The 24548-nt window shown below is 40.9% G+C and overlaps 2 protein-coding genes across 2 annotated transcripts; one reads left to right on the top strand and one right to left on the bottom strand.

The window, feature by feature from the left end:
* The first annotated feature begins 7115 nt into the window (after nt 1–7115).
* CUNH2orf69 (chromosome unknown C2orf69 homolog) lies at nt 7116–9433 on the top strand. The gene is made up of 2 exons (XM_010217905.2): nt 7116–7478; nt 8106–9433. Exons 1-2 carry the CDS (start codon nt 7116–7118, stop codon nt 8943–8945), a joined length of 1203 nt encoding a protein of 400 aa, XP_010216207.2. The 3' UTR covers nt 8946–9433.
* Nucleotides 9434–18099: 8666 nt separating this feature from the next.
* Nucleotides 18100–24517, bottom strand: TYW5 (tRNA-yW synthesizing protein 5). The gene is made up of 8 exons (XM_088534726.1): nt 24431–24517; nt 24040–24194; nt 21674–21743; nt 21207–21251; nt 20548–20685; nt 19572–19659; nt 18917–19033; nt 18100–18475 (listed from the first exon to the last, which is right to left on the bottom strand). The coding sequence occupies exons 1-8, from the start codon at nt 24515–24517 to the stop codon at nt 18219–18221; spliced, it is 957 nt and encodes a 318-aa protein (XP_088390852.1). The 3' UTR covers nt 18100–18218.
* Nucleotides 24518–24548: the final 31 nt, after the last annotated feature.

Below are 24548 nucleotides of genomic sequence, written 5' to 3'. Positions count from 1 at the left end.
TCCCTTGCATTCATCTAGGAATCAGGGCTTTTAGAAACCCACAATCCAGCTAAGTATAAAATAGCCATCCTGTCGTCGTCTTGGTCTGCGGGAGTTTCTAGCAGATCCTGCTGGCTAAACATCTTGCCAGAAGAGGACGGGGCTGGATTTTCAGTAGGGCCAAGCGATAGGACAAGAGGCCCAAACAATGGGCACAAACTAAAACACAGCAGCTTGGCTGAACAGGAGAAGGTTTTTTACTGAGGGTGACAGAGCACTGGAACAGATTGCCCCCAGCAGGCATGGAGTCTCCATCATCGGAGATATTCAGAAGTCATGTGCAGGGGTGCTGAGCAGGGGCTTCAGAGCTCCCTCAGCTGCTCAGCCATTCTGTAGTAAACTTCCTCACGATTTTTTAGGTTCTTTGGTTTAAAGAATTATTATTTAACGTGGAATTAAAGAAACCCACCTTCCCCAGGTTCTTTTTTAAACAATAGACATAATGCACCAAAACACATTAATGGGCATTCTTGGAAGATTTCAGACCTGAGAAGACTCTTGATTTTTTTTTGTCTTCTAAAGTTCAAATCATAGTTAACTAAAGCTGATGTGAACAAAAACTGGCTTATGGTTAACTTTAATATGAAAGGAACCTTCTGCACAATTTCTAAATGGCCAGTCTTGTAGCACAGTCATTTGCTGTCTTTGAAGGGACAACATATCTGTCTTTTCTCAAAGTATTAACACAAAATGTTCAATTAGCAGACTTTCACAGATATTTAAATAAAAACAAAAATGACACTGATTGCTTAGCCAAAATCCCCTGCATATTTGAAAATGACCATGGGGAAAATAAATGTAAATGGTTAGAGAGCCTCCTGTCTGTATGTTTTCCTCTCCAGATTTGCTAGCTGAGAAAATAATGACAAATGCCAGTCTTGAGCATGAATTTTCACTTCTGAGCAGATGTACTTAAAAAGCAATAAGTGATGCCTGCCTGCTCTCATGTGCAACATATGGAAGATTCAGTTCCTTTTCCCTAACAGCTCCATAGCTCTTCAGTAAGTTATTTCTCATGATTCAAACCATGTACTCACCTGGTCTAAGCTGAGCATACCTCAGACTGAGTTTTTTTGTAACATCAAGAAGAGTTCTTCTCTGCATTTTTAAATGACTGGCAGCATAGTCTGCTTTTTGCTACAAGGTCAAGCCTTAAGTAATTTTATTTATGAAGGCCAGTGCAACTCAACCTTCAACAAAATTATATTAATAGGAATGAAGAATTGCCTTTAGAGCTCTAAGACTTCATCAGTCTATGAATGCTGCCTGTTACGTACTTTCCCAAGCCATTAACTATCACTAAATATTACTGGAAGCTGAAGATTCAACAGCCATATGTATTTATTATTCCACTTTAATACCATTTTAGATCAGGATTCCATGAACAAATGCACGAGCGCAGCATCTTGACCTTATGCAGAGCCCCACCTAAGCAAATACAGCCCTTCAACAGATACCTGATGGCCAGATCAGGACTGATTTCCTTCATATTTGTGCAGCGTGGTGCAAACAGTGTCCCAAACCCCTTCTGGAAAGGAAGGCTAAAACAGAAGATGTGCTGTAAAATCCAAAATTTGATTAGCCTAAGGGGGTGCAGATATAGCCCCTGAGGCTAATCTCAATTTCATGCATGCAGCAATCACAAAAGGTCTGGTCCCAAGGTGAGCACGTAGCAGCATCCATCCAGAAAGCCAGAATATTAGGGAAAAGAATAAAAGAGAAGGGAAATTGAGATGCAAGCCAACCCATGCAAGCACATCACAGCCAAAAATCCACATTTTTACTGCCAAACTGCAAAAATAGTTAGGGGTGGAGCTTGGGTCACTTTTTTCTTTTTTAAAAAGGGCACAAAAAAAAATAAAAAAACTTCATTTCAATTTCCTGGGCCACTTCCTTCCTTCTTAGAAAGAAATCAACCAGATTTTGCAAATTCTATTAGCATATCAGACACCTTAACTTCCTTAAACCACATTTTTTCTTGTTCAATTAGATAAATCACAGAGCAAAGAAACTCTGCTTGTCTTTTAATTAGTTATTCCATGAACGACACATTATGGCTTCATATCTTTCACTCTTTACTACCCTACTGCAGTAATTCCAAACCTTTCTACCCCCATGTCCTCTATGAACCTCACCAGGCAAGAGACAGCACAAGTTATGGCTGGCCCACAGCCAACATGTATTAAATTTCCAGCCAATTGCTTCCAAACATGATGCACAAAGGCTGAATTCTTCCTGATTTTCCTTCAGTGAGGGCACTGGCTTGGATCACTCCAGCTATTCACTCATGAGCTTTCACAAGACTCACAGGTCATTTCTCTCAATTCCTACTCTTCATTTAAAATTTAAAATGGCCAGTTGGGAAGAAGGAACAGGTAGGCAGAGTACACAGTTAAACAAACTCCATTTCTACAGAAAAATACATTCAGATATGTATTAAACAGGAGTTCTCAATTTTTTATTACTCTTTTTTAAGCAATGGAAAAAACAGAAATGAGATCACATATCTGCTATTTTAGTAGCTTTTCCACACAACTCTGACAGAAAAAAAAAATGGAACCTTTTCTCAAGTTGAGAAGCTTTTATTCCCCATCTCATGCAATTCAACTCACTAAATTGCTAAGAATAATTTATTCTTCCCTATGTTCTCCTGAATATCCATACACACAAAAAGATGGTTGCTGGCAGACAGAGCTGTCAGTAGGATTTTTTCATAAGTAAATTATTTAGTGCCTATAATGAAGTATAATAGCTATAATTTCACTTGAACTGTTGCCACTAATAAGCAATAAAGCTGCGAGTCAAGACCTAGGTATTCATCTCTACATGGAGCCACTAGGAAATATTCTGCGTGCCGTTCATCACAGAACAGGTAGCTCAGTGCTTTACTGTATCTCAGAATGATGAGCCAAGGCCTGGCACATTCTCTCTTTTAATGGTGAAAGGCACAGCTGCATATAAACTACAAAGGAACTTCCTATCAGTACTTAACAGGTGTTTTCAGAGCTCCTCCAATCCCCTACCAGAATGCAAACTGGTAATTTAAATGCATATTCAGCTGAAAAAAAAAGTTTGAAAGGAAAAACAAACACAAACATAGTACATGTATTAAGATACACATCAGTATATATGCCCACTGCATATTAACTGGGCTGGAAGCATTTTTTTTTCCCCTGAAGATCTCTTCAAAATACTGTAAAATATTATGTTTGCAACAAAAAAACTAATAGAAATTCATAATATCAGATATTTGGCTAAAGATACTATTTTTTATTATTTTTATTCACAATTTATCTATTTTTTCTTCATCAACAATTATGGTAAAGCAACTATAAAATTGCTTTAATTTAAAGGACACAATTAAAACAAAATATAAGATTCATATTTTCTCAGACCAAGAAAATAAAGCGATTATAATTCTGTGGCATTTGTATACACTCTGAACAAAAGTGCAGAATTAGTAAGACAATAACACATAGCAGACGCCAGAGAAAAAGCACTTTTGACTGTAATAACACTTACTTTTGCTATCTAGAAACCACAGGTGCAGTTGCCTCTGGTGAGAGTTCTGCCTCTGGCAGAACTAACTCATCATGCTGCAGGCAGTCACCAACACCTATACAAGAGCATTGGGGTCTGAAATGGAGGATAAGTCATGTTGGTTCTCCCCAGATTAATTTGTCTCATCGGTACTAATCAACCAAGATACAGGTCCAATTTATCTACAATTTCAGTTGTTGAAAAAGATGAAAATATGGTAAAGACTTTAAGATCATAGCTAGCCCTCTCACAGAAATACAGTATACTGCAGGTGACTGGAAAGAAGGGGAGAAAAAGCGGCAAAGCAGACAAAGCAAGAACATCTCCAAAAGAGCAATTCTGCTAATGTACCTACAAAACGTAAGAGCCAAACTCCAGTACACACCACACTGAGAAGTGATTTCACTCCTACTTAGCAGTTTAGCATTCCTGTTATTACCATCTTTTCTCAATAGCCTATTTCTGGCTTCTGAAAGACTTCATACGCACCTAGCCAAGAAACATCCTCAATTTTTTCCCCATTTCCACTTTTGAACTCATACATTTCACAAATTATTTAGTAACTAAGCAGCCATCACTACATAAATTAAAACTTCATGCTTTGGGAAGACAAAGGAATGAAATCTTGATTTACTGTGAAGTTGTTTACATATGGCCACAGCCAAGTCAGTGTTGGAATCTAACCCAGAACAACCCCTGTAACATTGTATACCACACCAGAAAAGGAAATTTGTGCCTCCTCTTGAAGGTAGGAAAGGGTTGGTGCTTTCCATTTTAGGTGTAAACTGTTAGACATACCACCGACTTCCATAGCAGAATACATTGCACAGCTGTGGTAACTCTGTGCAGCTGTAAACTCTGTTTCAGATATGGGCTAATTCTCATGGTCTTCCACGTAAAAGACTTCATATTGCCTTACACATTAGTTTTAATTATTTTGGCCAACAGTTACATCATGAACATATGTGAATTTCCAGGCAGAAGTGCCACTATCATTTTTGCTTAGTGCAAGTAACTGTGATTAAAATGTTAATAATTATCATATAATAATTATTATATTAACATAATAATGTTAATAAAAATCAGCATATAGGAGGAAATGCAGGCACAGAAGGACAAGATCACAGACCTTTCACACAGCTGAGAGTAATTATTCTGTTATTAAAAGCACTGATTAAAACAGAAACTTTCCTTCTCCTAACCAATTCACTTAGGTGGACCCTTACAACTTCACATAATTTCATTAGCCATAAGAGCTCCGCCTGTGTAAGCAAACCTTGCAGGTCCCAGCTACTAGATTTTTAGAGCATTTTAAAGTCTTGTATACTTTTGTGGACAATTTTGTTAAAATGTCTGCTTCCTATGAGAAAAGCAAACAACTCATGCTTTTTCTTGTGCTAATACATTTAGCAGCTCTGACCCACTAGCTGCTTAATGCATTTTTCAATAGGGAACATGAGTGACAGGATTTTATTAGCCCTTTCTACTAAAAGCTTTAATGGTAGCATTGACCAGAATTTCTAAAAAAAATGATATGAGAAATCTATCTGCAAGCAAGAGCTGAAACAAGCAGTTGTATGGAGAGAGTTGGAAGATTGTTCCTTAATATCTCTGCTAACGAAGCAAAACAATTGCCAAAGTTTCCACTTTCTTTTTCAAGATTTTAGACCTAGGATACACTCATAAAGAAACTCTGAGCCCACACTGCAACTAAACACCAAAAAACTTACAAACCTGAAGGAAAATTAGGATTTGCCCGGGAAAATTCCAAAGTGATCACCTGAATGTTTCTTATTGTACCAGGGCTCCACACTTCCAAGCACTTAATGACTGTTAACTAACTTTACTAATAATGCTCAAGAGTCAGGTTAAAAGCTATTTATACATCTTTTTAATCCCCTTTTAAACACAGACTGGAGTATCATTTAAGCTGTTGCAAATTCTCTGTGGCCATCAGCCCTATTGTAAAGCTGTTAGGACTTCTCCTAACTTAACCAGTTGCTACATGAAAGAAAATACATCACGGAAATACACTATACACTAATGTATACGTGGAAATATCCCCATCTGGAGCCATGAAAGACACGGGTGAGACGGCTGTTCCACAAGCAGTGATCCAAACCACACTGCGCAGCACCACCCTGCGGCCACACACAAGGGCTCCTCCTTCCTCCAATAAAAACTTCAACGGTGCCAGGGAAGATGCACACAAGAAATAATACTATTCAGTTCTAAAACTAACCAATTTAAAATATTAAAAGTCTATAAAAGCTATACATCAAGATTCAAATGAAGATTCAAATCAAGGGAGAAATAAAAATCACAAAAAAAGTCCATTATTCCCCATGCTTCCATTGTTGATTTCCTTAGTTCACTTAATTCATTATAGCTGAGTTCCTTATTCACCACACAACAACCTGCCTCACAACAAATGAGGCTGAAGACTAATAGAAGTATAATAAATAAAGCTGAATATTTTTATATAAATTATAAAATACTCTATTAGCATACATAAGCACAAGTAATCAAAGATGCAAGGCATTCTTATTTTTAGCATTTCTTGACTTCCAAGCATGCAACTTTTTAAATTCCGCTCTAGATCATGATTTTTAAGAAAGCTGCTTAAGTACAACTTAACTGCTCTCTTCTCCATTGCACAGGTATTTAGTAAAGTTCTCTATAAAAGGCAACCTGAGCATCAAAGCAAGCTTAAGTGCGTCCTACTGCCTTCAGTTTATTTTTAATGTTATCTATTGCAACCAATAATTTTTTTCAGGTATCCACCTGCGAGGGCCTCACTTTGCTCAGCAGCCTCTGCATTGGGTAAGTTACAGGTGCTCCCCCAGGAAAAGGTTTTATCCATACCCCTAACAGACTCTTCTGAAATTCCTATCTCTCTCTCTTATCCAAGCAGTAAGTCTGAGTCACCCAAGAAAAGTATTTAGGACAAAAAGGCTTCCTTTCCCGCTTTTTTGCCACATAAACCACTTTTTTTTTTCCAATAAAAAATCAAAAACGTACAGAAGAAAACTATCTTTACTGCAATGCTTTTATTCCTAGAGCAATAATGCTGTAGAAGTACAATAAGGACACTCAAGGCTCTCCAGAAAAAGAGCTAAATTCACATACCTCTCTGTGCAGGGGAAGGCATGCTCTAAACTGCTCTCCTGCCCTAGGCTTTTGCTGCACAGAGACTTTCTTGGCGCAGAGCATGAAACTCTGAGGCCTTTCCCAAGCCCTATTCCCTCAGGATATAACCCACGGCGCTGCTTTTCAGCAAACGCCCCATAGACACTAAGGGGGCGCTACTACCCCAAGTGCCCCAAGGTAGAGCTGGGGCGGGCACAAGTTCACCCTGGCACCACGGCAAGGTGAAGGCGAGCGGAGCACGGACGCCCCGCGGGTCACAGCCTCCCTCCCGGCCACAGGCACGAGCCGTCCCCAACGCTCCGCGCCGGCCCCCCACAGGTCTAACGGCCATCTGCCGCCCGCCGCACCCTTTATAAAGGCGTCCGGTGACGTCACAGGCGGCCGTTATGCGCGCGCGCGCCCTGCCCCCGCGGGCGGCCGTTACGCGGGCGCGGCGGGCACGCAGGCGCAGTGCGGTGCTGGCGGCTGTCGGGAGCGGGCGCTGCGCGGCGGGCGCTGCCCGGTTGTTGCGGCGGCTCCGCGGCGCCGCCGCTGGCAGCATGAGCCTGTGCGGCGCCCCGGGGCCTGCGGGCGGCGGCGCGGGCCTGCCTCGGCCGCGGCGGAGCCCGCCGTGGCTGCGGCTGGCCGAGGTGGCGGGCGCCGAGCCGCAGCGCACCAACGAGCTGCTGCTGCTGCCGCCGCCGCCGCCGGGGAGGCGCGGCCCGGAGCCGCCGCAGCACCACGTCGTCTACTTCCCGGGGGACGTGCAGGTAGGGGCCGCGAACGCCGTGCGTGGAGGCCGGGGCTGGTCCGCGCTCGCCGCCGTCGGGCATTCCCCGTGCGGATCGGCTCTGGCTCGGGGGTTCCTTATTTTCCCTGTCTGTGCTCGGTGGGGCAGCGAGCAAGAGAGAAAAACTCTCCCTGCGGCTCGGTGAGGAGGAAACGTGTAGCTGTGTGTAAAATAAAGCCCGTCCCTGAGGGCTGCAGTGTCTTGTTTGTGGTAAAGCCATCGGTGTTTCTGCAGATGGGGGAAATGTAGTGAAATGATGTTTGTGTCGTATTAAGCTAGATAACACTTCTCTTTTCCCTTGGAGCGAAGTCAATGAGAAACAACCAGTACCTCCATGTGCTATTTCATTGTGGTGATTCTACATGGTAAAATTCTTAAGGTAGGAAAAGTAGTTTAAAAATGCCAGAAATTGGACAAATCATTGCTTAATCCGGGAGCAAGCAAACGCCTCAGTGATGTGGAGCATCTCTGTGAGCCCTCCACAGCCCATCCTTACAAATACCCTTGCGCAGAGGTACGTATCCACACACATATGTGCACGCGCTAGGCAGAGCTGAGGTATTCTCCCGGTGTGCTAATGCATGTTTTCTGCTTTTAAATTTTTCAGAACTATCACGAGGTCATGTCATGCCACCCAGAAAACTTTCAGTGGGAGCACTGGAGTTTTGAAAACGTTGCGACCATACTTGCTCACCGGTTTCCGAATAGCTTTATCTGGGTTGTAAAGTGTTCTCGAATGCACCTGCACAAATTCAGTTGTTACGACAACTTTGTGGCAAGCAACATGTTCGGAGCGCCAGAGCACAGCACCAGCTTTGGAGCTTTCAAGCACCTTCACGCGTTGCTAGCTAATGCGTTCAGACTTGCTCAGAACGTGCTGTTGTCCCAGAAAAGCACGTACGGCCTCAACAAGGATGCCAAGGTAGCGGCTGGTCAGTCCCAGCCGCAGCCCGGTCCTACGGCAAACGGCTGCTCGTCCGTGGAAAGAGGGAGGGACGGTGAATATCCCAGTAACTCTGCTGTGAACCTCAGCGCTCCGTCTGCTGTAGGTGCAGTGTCCTTTACTTTGATCGGCTTCAGCAAAGGCTGCGTGGTTTTGAACCAGCTGCTCTATGAGCTGAAAGAAGCTAAAAAAGACAAGAATACAGATGCCTTCTTAAAAAACATAAAAGCAATTTACTGGTTGGATGGTGGTCACTCTGGAGGAAGCAATACTTGGGTTACTTACCCCGAAGTGCTGAAAGAACTTGCACAGACAGGAATTGAGGTTCATGCTCACGTTACACCATACCAAGTGTTTGATACGATGAGATCATGGATTGGGAGAGAGCATGAGAAATTTGTACGGATACTTGAAGAACTGGGTGTAGAAATAGATGATCAACTGCATTTTGCAGATGAAGTTCCCTCCTTAGATAATCATTTCAGAGTTCATGAAGTATTTTGAGACTGTATGTTTATCTCTGTATTCATTGCAAAAGCACTTTTGACGCTGTAAATCTTGATTTACAACTGAGCAAACGCTCTCTGAAGAGTAAAACTAGATCAGTTTTGTGTTCTTAGTAGATACTGTGTATAAATTTCAGTGGCTTAAAGAAATGGGGGACTCCCTTATCTAGCGCATACGATGTCATCTGATTCCTGTCAAAATTGTTGGGAAGAACTGTGTGAATATTTAGGCTCGACCTGTTGGCAAATATGTTTAGCCCTGAATGTCCTAAGTAATATACTGTCTTTAATGGGAGTTTAAAAGTACTGGAGATACTAAAAAGTCTGGATATTTCTATTTAAAAGCTTCCAGGGCTGAAAAATTTTGTCTATGTCAGTAACAGATACAACTTCATTTTTTTGGCTTAGAGAAAATGATGATTGTTGGAGCAATTTTAGTTATATGTTGTTGAAAAGTGCTTTTATTTGGTAGCTTAATCTTCCAGTTTTGTAACACTTCTTCTATTGAAAGAAAGTCACAAATATTTGCCTTTGGTTTAATAGTGCCAATTTAGTTGTTTTGTTTTGTTTTTTCCCTATGAGAACTTGAAATTTTTGTTAGCTCACTGCTTAGAATCTGGTAGTGAATAGCCTTTTTTTTTCTGGGAATGGAAAATAGGATATAGCTATGTGAAGTGACCAAGACTATTGGTAAGGGTGGTGTTTATTGCTGTTTCAACACATCCTGCTCTTGCTTTGACTGGCTTCTATAGGACTGGAGGTAATACATGTATTTGCAATTTGAGGCATGTTTATGCCTTCTGTTCTAGAACTGGTGTTTTTTTTTTTTTTAGTTTGTTTGTTGCTTTCCTGAAAATTATGGTATTGGTGTTCATCCAGATCAAGCCATAAGTATATGACATATTACAAATTGCAGAAGATGTTTTAAAATGTTGACTCTAGCTGTTTCAAAATGCTTCAGTTTGTGGAACTGTGATCACCTGTAAATGTATTGTAGTAACTGCTTCTAGAGCCACCTCCCCCCCCCCCCCCAAAAAAGTGCCCTCTAATTAAATACAAAGCCAGAAAAAAATTGATACACAGATGATGTCTTCTGATTCGAGCCCCAAATCTGAATATATTTCAAAAATAAAATTACTGCAAGGTGGACACAAGAGAGAAATACTGGAACTTTTCTACTGTCGTATGATTTTTTGTTTTGTTTTAAAACAAACAAAAAAAATCTCAGAGAATCACTGTTAAAGACAACTGCAACTATTCATGATAAACCAGTAGCTTAGTGGTTTGGAATTTCCTGAAAGTATAGAAAAACAGGAGTTAGCAAAACAGCGTGACAAATATAGCTCTGATTGGGAGGGAGCTGGGGAAGCTTTTTGTTCACTTTGTTCCAGTGTTTCATTGCTTAGCAACACCTTTTCCCTGCTCCTAGCTTCCTGCTCACTTTTATACTGTAGAAAGATGGATCTGGGTCATCTTTCCTCTGTTGACATCATTAAAATCATTACAATTTCCAAGATTCATCAGAGACCATATTTTTGCAAGTCTTGCACAGAAGTGTTAAGGGTGATAGAAAGGAATGAGCATATAAAAAGTCACTTTTGCAATATGAAAGTGAATTCTGTAGCTAAGAATAACTAGGCTAATATAACTCTGCTCCAAAGTAGAAATCTATTTTAAATGATGGAGAAAACTACAACATGCAAACAAACTGCAATTCTGTAAAAGAATCCAAAATATAATTAATAATCCTCGGAGACTCTATTCAACCTTATTTATTGCTTATCTCCCTGACGTATTCCTTCAAGGAAAGGTATTTCCCTCTCATGTTCTTTTGATAACACTTGCGATGGATGCCAGGACCAAGTAAATGCGAGTTACCTAACAGAGAGTTTTTACTAGTGAGCCTATAAACTAGTGGAAATAACTATAATCATCCAATGATAAATTAAAAAATGAAACAAAACCAAAAAACCCCACTGATCTTGCTCCCTGTCAGCTTCAGTATTCTCAAATTAACCAGTGACACTAAAATTTGCCCGGTCCAACAGTAATGCACCTCATAGAGCAGTATCAAAACAACTCGGTGCCAGCCAAAAAGCAGGTTGCTGCGAGCTTCTGAAAACAGCTGTTAAAATATTGACATTGTCTTCAAAGTTTCTGGATGGCTGTCTTATTAAAATATTAATCTGTTGGATGGAGGTAGTTTATAATAGATGTTAAAATGAGCTCAAGTTTTGGTGTATTACTTTGAAGACAAAGCACTTCCCTGAAAAACTAATCTTGGTATAAGACTTGGTGTTTCAGAGGGAAGACAAACCGTCTGTTTTTTATTCTCGAAACAGTAGTAGTGCTGCGTTGGAATGTGTCTCTGTCGTTCACTACAATGCATGCTAAAAATAAAACATGCAGACAGTGTAGAAAATACCCTTTCAAATGGGTGAAACCACTCCAATATGAATGGAAAATTGTTAAATGAGGAATGTGCACCTAAGGTTTGTGAGTTATGCTTTAGTGGGTGTTTGTGGAGGTTAAAAAAAAAAAACACACCTATTTCATGTCAGCTTTTGTTCAAGGCACGCTTGGTACTTATGTAGTCAGCATCTGCCGTCAGTAAAGAGCTTACTGGGGTCGTGCCTGTGAGGGAAGGCTGGTGTGAAGTAAGCAAAGGGGTGAACTTTTCTGTTAGGGTCCACTGTTACTTGCTGGGTGCCTGTTTCTTTCCATAACAGTTTTACAATAAACAGAGATGTTAATGCAGAAAGTCAGGTGAGGTGAATTCCTGTTCTCATGCCTACTCCATAGGGGGTTAGTGCAAGGCACATTTCTGTTTTGGAATGGAATAAGCAACATCACAATTTGTGTTCTTAGTACACAAACTGTTTCTTGTATGTTATACAAGTCATTCTACATAAAAAAAAAAGTCAACTTCTCTGTCTTGAGAAATACTAAAATGTTTTAAGCTGCATATATTAAAATCCCCATAAAACAAGACTTTCTGTGAAATGACTGTCCAGTTCATATAACTTAAACTGCGCTACTTTGTGCTTATCTTAAATCCCAGTCACATAGTTAACCTTGTTCCTGTCTATGTCTAGCGTTAATCTTATCTCTGTAACTGCTGTTGTATAAATCAGTATCAGACACTAATTTTGAAATGTGGTTGTGGATGCAAGCCTTAACATGCTGCTGAAAAGTGCAATCTTTTTTGTCCTGACGCCTTTATGGTGAGCTGTTCTAGCTTGTGTTATTGATGATAAAGATAACTATGGAGTGCTGTGTGTTTAAATGTTCATAGATCTTATTTTAAATACATCTGCAAAGTCAGTCTTTCAGGAATTAGGATGTTACAGTTGTGGATATTTACAGATAAAGTAATGCATGATCTTGTTCTTAAGTGTTCCAAACATCCTTTTTGATCTGCAGAAAGAAAATATCACTATTTCTTCCCTCATCTAGTGCATCTCAAAGTGTTGTTGTTCTAATCTAACGGATACTTCGATGTCTCTGGAGAGAAACAATATTTGTTCTCTATGCAGATGGGAAGTTGAATCACTAAACTCAAAGTGAAATTCATTTACTCTGATGATTTTAAATTACATAAGGCCATATTGTTCATACCCTCGCTGCACAGATGGAACTGTGTGTATTCCCTATTTCCTGAGCTGTGGCTACTGTAAGGCCTCAAAGTGGGTACCTGTGAAATAAGCAAAGTAACTGGAGGTTGTCTGTTAAAAAGCTGCCTGCATGTGTCGGATATCATGTAGGAACACAGGGAGAAAGACCAGGCTAAAGTCAAATTCTCTCCATGGTGTCATTAAACTTGGTCAGAAGATGATTACTTTTTCCTTTCTCATTGGTAGTGGTCTCTTGTCAGGTAGTCTTGGCTTTTTTATTTCATACTTTTGACAGTAATCCAATTCTGTATGGTCACTTTGAAAAGACTTCATAAAATTATAAAACTAATTTGGACTTAGATGGCACTGTATATCCAGATTATTTTCTGCTTTGCAAATATGTTTCTGCAGTAACAGTGGTGAAGAACACAGGAAAGGTAAAGGCCTCATGTTTTGTGGTATTGGAAAAGTCAGGGGACGAGTCAATGGGGTTTGTGTGTTTTTAATCAACTTACATATTGTGCTGGCATAACTGTAATATATCATACTGTAGTACTGACTACGGCATTTGTTGCACTCTTGATAACACTGAAATAAGCTACAGTGCTGTATGTGTTTAATGCAGGATAACGTTGCACTCACAAACCAACGTAGGTGCATCAGCACCTGGCACAGACCAGTTCTTTAATGCCCCTTACTACAGCAGCCCAGAGCCTGGCAGCCCTTCACATACGCACCTGTACCAGCCTCTAGGTAATGTAAGAAATGCTGCCCTTATTTTCTAATGAGCCGAAACAGAGGAGTTGGAGTACCAAAGAGTTTGGGCATTGGTATGCGCTGCTGTGCACCAGCCCTCAGCTCCATCACGGCCTCGCAGAAGCTGCCGCAGGCGCCTGCATCATCTGTATGGCCACGCGGTGCAGAAGCAGAGGTGGGTGCCCTGGACTGCAGCTTCATCACGGCGCCTTCGCGGCTGACTTCTTCAGAGTCCTTTTAATCTAGCGGCGAAATTTCATTCCGTATAAAGGACTGCAGATTAACAGGAAAAGTTACTTCGATGGCTTTGTATCTTACTGATCTCTTAACTTTAATCTAAAATGCAAGATGTGTCTTTAACTTGAATAAAATAATATTGAGTCATGAAGTGACTTGTTAAAGATCATCTAACACCTATGTGGCAGAGCCAGGCAGTGTGCTTCTCCCAGTCTTAGACATACTTTTTCTGACCAGATTCATTCTGTCTGTATTAAAACAGCATAATTCCCTCTTCCACTAATAAAAAGCTACTCAATGTTAGCAATATTGTAGCCATGGTAGCTATATGTAATAGTAGTCACTATTGTACATCACTGAGTCACAGTGAGTCATTTTGCACATAGCCATAAAATAGTAATGGTTTTGTAGTCATTTCCTCTTGTTAGGGCTTAATTCTTTCTAAGAGAATCTGAGAAGTGTCAAATTCTGTTTAAGCAAATGACCTGAAAAGCATTGGTTACATCAAAAGGGAAAATATATTCTCATGTGCTTTTCTTTTGTATGAAGAGACACATCACTTATTTGAAAAGTTGAATGCAAAGGTTTAGAATGGATTTTGCTTCTTTCAGCAGACTTCCTGAGGACACTTGCAGTTATGAGTGTCAGCTTCCCTTACTAAACTTGGCACTTCAGGTTTCTTATGAACGTGTTACTGCAAGATACAGAAAATAGTCGAGACATGCCAGGGTTGAAGGAGAGCAAAACAAGGTTTCTCGCATCTCTCGCACCAGATTTGCCCTCTGAGGAATTCTCCGATGTCCGGGCAGCAGATGAAGCTATTGCAGCCCTTACAGACTACCTGCATAGCTCTTCTTGCCCTTTTCTCATCCTGAAAAATACATTGAGTTTGTCTGATGGAAGCTTTAAGCAATTCATATACTTCTTGACATCTGAAGTAAAAAATGCTTTAACATCAACATGTCCTTTACTATATGGAATCTGCCTTAGAGGGAGATGGGCCCTGGGGGCCTATTGCTGCAGGCAGTAGCCTCTAGGCATTTTTGTCCGAACACTTGGAGCTGCACGTTTCATATGGCTGAGCAGATCTTTTAATGTTTTCAATCTGCTCTTAGAAACATTGACTAGGACCATATCCAAACAATTAAAACAGAAGTAAGCTGGTCTCATTGCTGTCAGGAATTGCCACGTAAGGAGATCAGATTCTATCCTCGGTCCTAGAATCCAACCCAAACAAAACAGGAAAACTAAACGTTCAACTTGTACTGCAAACTTACACAAGTGCTTAAAAGAATTAAGATTTCATCTTCTTTTATGGGAATGTTGGTTCCTAAGTCTGATAATGGCTTCCATAGATTGTCTTGTAAGAGTAGCTGTCTCTGAACATGTATCTTCAACAGTTGTGTTTTCTGCATGGAAACATCTACACATTTCAGATTTGGATAAACACATTTTGGCCAGAGGAAAAAAGAAAGATGTCTACACAGGTTTCAGGAGCTGTAAAGTATATTGGAGTCATGCCATACACAATGTAACCTCTACTCTCAGTGAAATCATCCTCATCTTAGTAGAATCAGTAGTCTCGCTGGGGGCCTATCGGCGTGAACAAAACAAGTAGTTTCCTCCTGTACTTAAGAAGGATTACAGATACATTCGGAGGCTTCATGACCAACTCGATCCCTTCACGTTAGGCAGTTAACTTGATGCCTGTCTTAAGAATTCAGGATCAGGAGGTGCTGGGGAGAATCACATCAGAGTGCAGCAGTGCTCAGCATGCACATTAACATGTGTTCAGCAATGTGAATATTCCCTGGATGTTGATGGCACTTGTGTTTGCACTTGGTATTCTCTCCTGATTTGGTCAACAAGGTATTAAAGCACTGACACTTAGAAGAGATAGGGAATTCATATTTTTATGTTTTTAGATGCTCAGTTGCTAGAGATCTTTACTTCATTTTTTTAATTACATCTTTTGGCCACCTCAGTACCCTTTGATGGACACATTTTTAATGGCCTGTTTAAGAGTTTGACAGGAGAATATTTTGACATCATGTTTTCCTTTGATTTCTTTCCGCAGCAGCCATACTAAGAAAATTATAAAACGTATACCTTCTAAAATCAACTTGTGCTTTGTATTTCACTCAACCAAAAATAAATACTGAATTCTTTCCAGATGTTGGTTTGCAATTAACTTGATTACATTTAAAAGCATCAGTCACCAGTAATAAAAAGCCAGGGCCAAGTTTAAACTACTGATTTCAGATACTGTCGATATTTAATGCTACTTTAACTCAGCTTTCTGTCCTGACAGTCTGAATTGCCTAGCTGCTATATTGAATATACTGTTCGAAATAATGGTTTTGAGTGCTTAAGACTGTCAATATTTTCTTAATGCTTTTTAATTTTTACATTTTTTTTGTATTACTAATAACATTATACTTAAGAAAACACAGCTTAAAGCTTGCTTGTTTTTTTTGAATACCGTTTCAGAACAGCATATATTATAGAAGTTATTAAATGAAAAATTGAAGAGAGCGGTTCACAGTGAAACCTTGGTGGCACTGACAAAAGAGTAACAATGCTTTGAACATACATGCTATAGAACAAGTAACATTGAAGCCATTAGCATCACCAGAGGGTTGCACAGCACTGAAATGCATTTGTTCCACAGAAATTTGTTAACAGTGAGGGTGCCAGAGCACTGGAACAGGCTGCCCACAGAGGTTGTGGAGTCTCCTTCTCTGGAGATGTTCAAACCCGCTTGGATGCAGTCCTGTGCCACGTGCTCTAGGTGACCCTGCGTGTGCAGGGGGGTTGGACTAGATGATCTCTAGAGGTCCTTTCCAACCTTCTGCATTCTGTGATTCTATGATTTTCATTCTTTTACTTTCTCCTGTCCTCAAGTATTCTGCTAAGTGGCTTCTACTTTCCTCTGCTTCTGGAGAATAGCAGGTACTTCTTACAAGCAGAGCCACAGACGGATCACTCGTACACTGACTGCTGCTCCATGAAGCTTTTCCTTATTTCTATTTGATGAGGGAGGACACCAAGCCAGTCCCTCCTCTTTTGGGACTGAAGGATGAAGAAATGGCAGAAGGAGGGGTCAGTATTGGGCTAGCGTAAGGAGCAGCTGGCAGGGGTTAATGTTAACAGAGAGAGCCGTGGAAGATGGCACTGGAATGCAGCTCTGTGGCCCTGCAGCTCTCTGAGCTTCCCCATTTACTCCTAGCACCCAAAGAACATGCTCTGTGCACCTCTACAAAGCAGTTCCTAAGAGGAACTTGCCTGGCAAAAAGCAAAGATGCTGCCCCAGCCCAGCTCGGGCTCACAGGTCCTGTCTCTGCAGGACACACAAGCAATCCTTTAATCACGGAAGAAATTTCGAGAGACTTATTAGCGTTCCCAGATTTAAACTCTGCCCCCAGAACATACAATGATGCCCATCATGATCGCTTGGCTGGTTACATTCATGGCTGTTCATTAAGGTGGCATGATACCCACTCACATGGCAGCAACTATTTTCACTGTGTTAAACTGCCAGGAAAAATAGGTCTAGAAGAGTAATTTGCACAGTGTTGCAAGCCCCTGCTCCTCTGGAGAATGACATTTTTCAGTGCTTTATGAATACACTGTATCTGTTCTAACAGCCCTTGGCAAACTACACTTCTCCAAAAACATCACTGGGAGCAGCAGACTGACCTAAATGAGAGAGGTACGTAGTGCTGAGACTGTGTTTCCCAAGCAGCACAAGTCATAGCATCACAGAGATTTCACATGCATTATGGCAATCTATGTCACCTGTGGGATGCCCATCTTTGTTTTACAGGACTTCTCTAAGCACCAATCTGCCAAAAAGCACCCATGAGCCATGGGCTCCACCTTGAAAGGCCTCCTTTCATATGGCAACATAATGCATCTCAGATGCTGCTCTCAAAAGCTTCTGCATCCACTCCAACATTAATTCAGAGTCTTCAGCTGCAGCCTGTTGGATTTGGGTGTACATTTGTTGCAGGTAGTTACTGTAACAGTGATGCTGCCCATGTACTGGGACAGCCACGTGGTTCTGACAAGCGAGATTTCCTGCTCAACCCCATAATCAACTAAGAAAATGGAGATACCTTGTGGCCAAGCAGTAATCTGATCTTGAACAGTTGTTTATTCTTTGTTTTCCTTCATGCCTGCGTCAGCTCTGCAGTTTCACCCCAGCCTACCACCTGGCTCCTACTGGAAAGCAAAGAATGAGCATTAGGTCCATGATGCCCTCCCTTGGACTTCCCAGAGATCACTGTGGCTTTGCCAAGCTTTATAAATGAGGTGGCATTCAGGAAGATGAGCAGTCACTTCTGAGCAGTCAGTCTGTCAGCCCCCATATCAGAATTCTCCTTCAGAAATATTTAATCAAAACACTCCAAAAAAGTAAGAGTGTAGATACTGCAACCATGAACTGCAAACATTCACTGAAGGAAGAAGATACTCGGATCAAGCAGATTGCACACTGCGTGTGACAAAAAACAGCTGCAGGATAAGCAGTCACACCCAGGCAAGTTTATAACAATGTTTTTATTAGTCTTACAGAAAGTGCATTAATGTACACATGGGCAGTATCCATAACAACATATGCTTCTGTGATTTCGGCAGATTTTGGTGCCTTGCGGTGTGTTATTTTACTTACAGTCAGTCCTATAGGCTTTTTCTTGGATGCGTAACACCATTCTCCGAGCATAAAAATCCCTGTATTCCTCAGGTAGTTCTTCAAGTGTTTTCAGGGCTCTGTCCAAGATTTGCATAGCTCTAGAGGCTGCGGCGGGATCCTTATTTCCGTAAGTGTCATTTTTATCATAGCAGTTAGAGGGAAGGTGCTTCCAAAAGACATTCACTCCCACTCCAAATTCCTCAGAAATTACGTTATGGAACCACAAAGCTGTCGAAAGAAAAATGTCTAAAATGAAAATTAATATATAAAACTTCCGAGTGATTCATAACAAGCATCAGAATCAACCAAACTAAATCTAGTTGAGGAAAAGCCTCAATGACTTTCTTATTTATAAAAATAAAATCATGCCTCTGAAAGATTGCATTGTAACAAATTTTAGAAGTTCTTAACGATGTTTACATCTATCTCTATAATTTTATGTAAAAGTAACAATCACTGAAGTCTAAAGTGGTACTCAAATACACAGATAAGTGTGTGTAAGATGAGACACATTCCTGGTTCGTTCATCTCCTACTCTTAATCTATATATGTATTTTAAATGAATGAGTCCCTTACCTTGCACAGGTTGTCCAAACCCTAACGCAAACCTCCAGTATCAGTCAAAATCTTTAAAAAATGAAACATGAGTGAGAGCTACTGGTTACTTACCTGGAATAAATAATACATCTCCTGCTTCCAGGTAACATTCGTAGCGCTTAGCTTTCAGGAAAAGAGGGTATTTCTCAAAGTCTGGATTATCCACATCCAGCACCTCTGATTTAGAGCCTTAGGAAAGTTTTCAGAAACAAGAAACATTCTTACACTCCCAAACAGTAATAAAGTATTAATAAATTACTAGAACTGCTAGTTCTTCAATCAGATATAATACTGTTTTATTGCTCTATAACTCTTCTAAAAACATGGCAAATTTGATGGCACTTCTTATTTACTGAGGAGACACATTCTTTTGTTGTCTGCTTTTTTCCAGTAGCTACAATCTTACTAACACTACAGAAAAATTCCTCTGACATTTAAAATTCCATTTCAAACCCAGGCAGAGCACCGCATTCCTCCTCAGTTAGGTGGTAGAATCACAACCTGACAGAGAAGGTGGGCTGGCTGTACTGCCCCTTTGCACATTTCCTAACCTGCCCCACTAAAATTCCTTATTTTCGCCAACAGCACCAGAGTAAAGACAGTAAGTGAAATCTTTTACACAAAATTGCCAGTCAGTGATTTTTTTCTTCCTGTAGCACAGTACTAGTCAACTGGAAAGGTAACTATGGTCACCAAATTCTGAACTAGATGTATGTAATATACATACCTGATAAATATAAATAAGGTGCATCTTGAGGACTATACAAGACAACTCGCTTTTTCCCTGTTACTTGGATTAACAAATTATCCATTACCTGGAATGAGGATAGTTAGAGAGATGTCAGCCAAGAGTTAAGAATGAATATATAGTCTCCAAATAATCTAAAATATCATCAGCATAAAAAGTGAAATATTAAAATCTTTACGTGTTAAGAATTAACTGAAAGAGCATCTACATATACAATGAATCCATCCAAAAAATTAAGAATTTCTGCTATTTTATCCCTTAACTGCATTTTTTACAGACATCATACATATAAAAAAAGGATATTTTCCAACAGTCATATCTTTTTTTTTTCTTACAGAGGAATCATATTCTTGATCTTAAAGCATGAAAACATACTGTGTTTTAAATGCAAAAAAACAGAAAAAATAAAATGAATAATACATTTGAAATTCCTCAGTATTCATTCTACTTTATTTTGCTGACTTTTTATCAATATTTGTTTTTCCCCAACTATAACACAAAAAGTACATTTTTACAACCAAATTTATTCAAAAGTACACTGCATGATTTTACAAGATAATCTTATTTATAATCTGTTACACTGCAGCAACAGACTATGTAATTATCTACAGTTTTGTCTTCAGATTGAAAAATGAACGTAATCTTTAGGATAAAAATGTTAAAACTTACCTTGTTTTAGATTTTTAACTGAAATTCAAAATGAAACAGTAAAGAATCAAACAACTTTTATTCTATTCAATATGGAATTTCAGGATTAGACATAGAAGCAGTAAGATATTATGCCCACACAATACCTCTATTTAAAGTTTACTACACAGAACATGAAGCAATTCAAGTGTTCCACAATATGCAAAGTGACTCATAAAAGATCTCTGTCAACAGAGATTTGCTACTTAGTATTTCAATCCTGCGCGATTATCTGCAACCTTTATGGATAAACACAGGCATTGCCTACATCATAGTGCGTCCATAGCTGCAATCCTGCTGAACTGATGCGGAAGACACTAGAGAAAAACTGTTCCTTTTCAAAATACTCTGGGATCTGAATATCTTCTGCCAAAACAGGAAACTGTTTTCTGATATCTGCAATATCCTGCATCAAAAAGGATAGAACAGTTAGAGGAGCATGCATGTAAACTGAAATCAGGAAGCACCTGATAATCATTTCTCATTTTAGGGGAACGCAGGGCTGGAACTTCAGAAATAGCCACAGAACATTCAGCACTGGCAAAGAGCTGGAAATATTAATGTTTTTGATGGCCATCATCATTTGACTTGGTCACCAGCAATAAAAACAGTCAGAATTGTGAATATGTTTTGAGCTATGACTGCTACAAAGTGCACTGAAGCAGCAACAGACCATCAGAAAACTCTTTTATTACATTACAACACTAGCTAGAGAATGGCAGGTGAAGGCTTCAGTAACTGGCTAAGCCCTTGTATGAAACCTTATTTTAGACACTTAGGTTTATATATTCTGACCTAAATACAGTCACATTCATAGGCCAACTGACCATAAACAAGTTGTACGTGTGTACTACACAGAGAACAGATGACAACAGGCTTTTAAACTGCTATTTTACAATATCAGAACTGCAACATGAGGTAACTCACCTGCCTAGGATCATCACCCAGAGATCGCAAGTAGTACTTTTCATCCTGAACATAACACAAAAACAAAGTTATGTCTTCTAATATAAATTACATGCACACTTCAAAGAGAGAGTCTGTGATTTCTCATTGATCTAATGTAGGGATATTAAAATATGGTGCAAATAAGTGGCACTCACAACTTCACGTACTTTGTTATCCTGCCTTTTCACTACTGCTCTCTGTTGCTTATCTCAAACAATGAAAAAAAAATACATTGATTAGCTGAATGTGAAGAAGAGTGAGGTGAGAGACTTAAAATCAAAACCTAACAGCTGCTTTAATATTGCTCTTTTCCAGATGATTCAAAGCAACTATGGATTTTAACTTAAGCGCTTCAGTACATTGATGCAGGAAGCTGTAAAATAACTGGTAATCTGGTATCCTGGTAAAATAACTCATGGAAGAAACTGGAGCACTAAGGAAATTACCTCAGACAGAAAGTACTCCGTGTGTTTGGCTTCAGCTGCTCTCTGTACAAATATATCAAAAGGCAGAGTTCTGAAATATAAATATTAAAATTCACATGATGAATAAGACATGATCTAAATACAAAGTGTAAAATCATAAGCTCTCTTACCATAACTAGCATAGCCAAAAAAAAGAAGGCAAATTGTATTTTTTAAGAAAAACTAGTGACTAACCAGTGTTCGTGGTGAATGTTTGAATGTTCTACAAGATAAAAATCCTACATGTACAAACCTTTCTAGTTCAAAGTCCCTCTACAGACCCAAACAGAGTCACAGTGTATTTGTTGAGGATGAACGGGACCTCTGGAGATCATCTAGTCCAACCCTTCAGCTCAAAGTAGTGTCAGCTAGAACGGATCTTCAAGGACGGAGACTCCACAGCTCCATGATCCCCGCAGTAAAAAAAGTTTGTTTGTTTGAATGCTTAAGTCTAATTTCCTTTATTTCCACTTCCGCCCATTGCCTCTTGTTCCGTCACTCGGCATCTCTGCAAAGAGTTTGGCTCTGATTTCTTTAGACCACCCCCTCGGGCGTTTACATCCATTGAAAAGATTTTCCTGAACTTACAGAGTCTCAGTGGTTTGAGTCATGAAGAAAGATTTTTACAGTAAATTAAACTCTGGCCTCCATCTGACAGTACTTGATTAGGTAGACCTGATTGTAGGGGTTGTAGACACCCTGATATTTTCTACAAGGGTATCATTTTTTAGGCTTGGGTTTTGCCATTTCTGTAAAATTGCAGGAAAACTCAGCCCCAAGAAAACCTTTGCTGACCTAAAGGTGAGCCACCAGATCCAAAATGCTTTCAGGTATATAAATGAAAGTTGAACCTTAAGAAGACAACAGAAAAAATAAATCATGATAGAATATAATAATGAGTCGAACTGTTATACCCTGCCCATTTACACTTTCTGCTGAAAGCAAAAGAAACTGCTCGTTCCTTATACCTCTTCAGATCACATCACCAGCTGAGAGCAAACTTCCACTGCAGCTTAAACTGACACGGGCTGGTGCTGCCGCCATCTGCCCTTGCTGTCTCGTCTCCCTTATGCAAGCACTGGCATTCTTCTGAACACATGGTCAACCTGCTCACAAAGCTAAAACGGCAGGAAAAAACCCTCAGATTTCTGCACTAGCTCAAAGAGAGGTTGGATGGGCGCAGAAAACAACACAAAGAAATGAGGAGCATCATGTAACTTACAGTGGGACTTGCCGTGGTGCTCACCTCAGGTTAAAATCACAGAGCTGCCCATTAAGCTTTCGGTCCCTACTCTTCTAGGGCTACTTATTCTCTCTTCAGATTAGAACAGGAGACTTGCTGTGGAAAGTCTCCAAACTGTCCAAATGTTTTGCGAAGTATGAGAGTATTTAATTCTTAACGCATGCCAGAATCAAGCTCCAGCAAAGCACTTCCCTATACCTTATACCTACATGCACTATCAACTGTATGTCTGCTAATGTCATAGAAAGGGGCTTCATAATAAGACAAAAAAAGGGGGAGAAAGGGGAGTGAGATTTGGAGGTAGGTCAAAATCATTCAAGAAGGACCTGATTTCAAAGGTTCAAAAGTTCAGTGTTCATGCAAGCAGAACTGAGTGTGATTATGTTTCTCCCCCCCACCTTGCAAAGGTCTGTAGTTTGTTTACACGTACAGCACATGGTTCTGCTTTCTTCAGATTTTAGCAGACTGAACACATCTTGTTCCCACTTAGAGAAAACAAATGACAATTAAAATAAAGGCATTTACCCTTGAAGAACAATAACACAATAACTGAGATCAGAGGAGCTCTAAAGAAATGTTTTGGCAAGCTACATGAGAGCCCCTTCGAAGGAGACCGAGAGTCTGAAAGACCCATATCAAGATTAAAGGGCTGGTGAGGCTTGTGCTGTCTAGTAGTTTGAATGTTTTGAGGGCTGCACATGCTAACTTTGAAGAGTTTGGGTTTTAATTAGTGACACCCCTCTAGGGTAAACACACTGGAGCAGCATGCCTGCCACATGCCAGCGTTCAAAGAGCCTTTGCCACTTCGGTTGTCAGAAACTAGCACTACTCAACGACACTCAAAAGACACTACATAATTAGTGAGAAAGAGCATACTATCTAGTATCGAGTTTCTTACTTATACCAGCAAATGCCACGTTCAACTTTTTTCCAAGACTGCTCTGTCAAAATCTCTTTACATCATTTCTTCATGCTATCACGTTAAGGCTCCTCCTTTCACCCTGTAGCATTTGCTTATGGCACTAGATATTCGTGGGAAAGAGGAAAGACGGGGAGATCGGGTTTAGTTTTCCAAAGCAAGGTGCGCAGCCGGCCTCGGCCGTACCTGTACACGAAGTTCTTGCGCAGGAAATCCATGCGCGGCCCGGCCGACACGTGGATCTTCACGGCCTTGGCCCCCTCGGCCCGCCGCAGGTACTCCGCGCTCCAGCGGCGTGTGCAGGCCCCCAGCTCCACGCCTCTGAGCACCACCGGCCTCCGCTGGCGGCGCGAACGGGCGACACGGGAAAACGGGAAAACGGACAAACGCAAACGGACGGAACGAGCGGCCGTTACTACCCCTGCCCGCCGCCGCCAACACCGCCGCCGCGCGCCCACGGCGGCCGTTACCGCCCCCTCCCCGCGCCCACGGCGGCCGTTACCGCCCCCACCCTCGCGCCCACGCCGGCCGTTACCGCCCCCCCCCCCCCCCGCCGGCTGTTGCCGCCCGCCCGCACCCGCGGGTAGACGTCCTGCAGGAAGCGCTCCCGCGTGGCCTCCGCCACACTCGCCACAGGCTCCGCCAGCTGCGCCCGCCGCTCCATGGCCGCTGTCCCGCCGCGCTGCGCTCCCCGG

This window comes from Tinamus guttatus, unplaced genomic scaffold (genome assembly GCF_059628265.1).
Source record: "Tinamus guttatus ecotype Peru unplaced genomic scaffold, ASM5962826v1 Tinamus_guttatus_pri_ptg000592l, whole genome shotgun sequence".
Classification (NCBI taxonomy): Eukaryota; Metazoa; Chordata; class Aves; order Tinamiformes; family Tinamidae; genus Tinamus; species Tinamus guttatus.
This window is presented reverse-complemented; position numbering and strand designations above follow the sequence as displayed.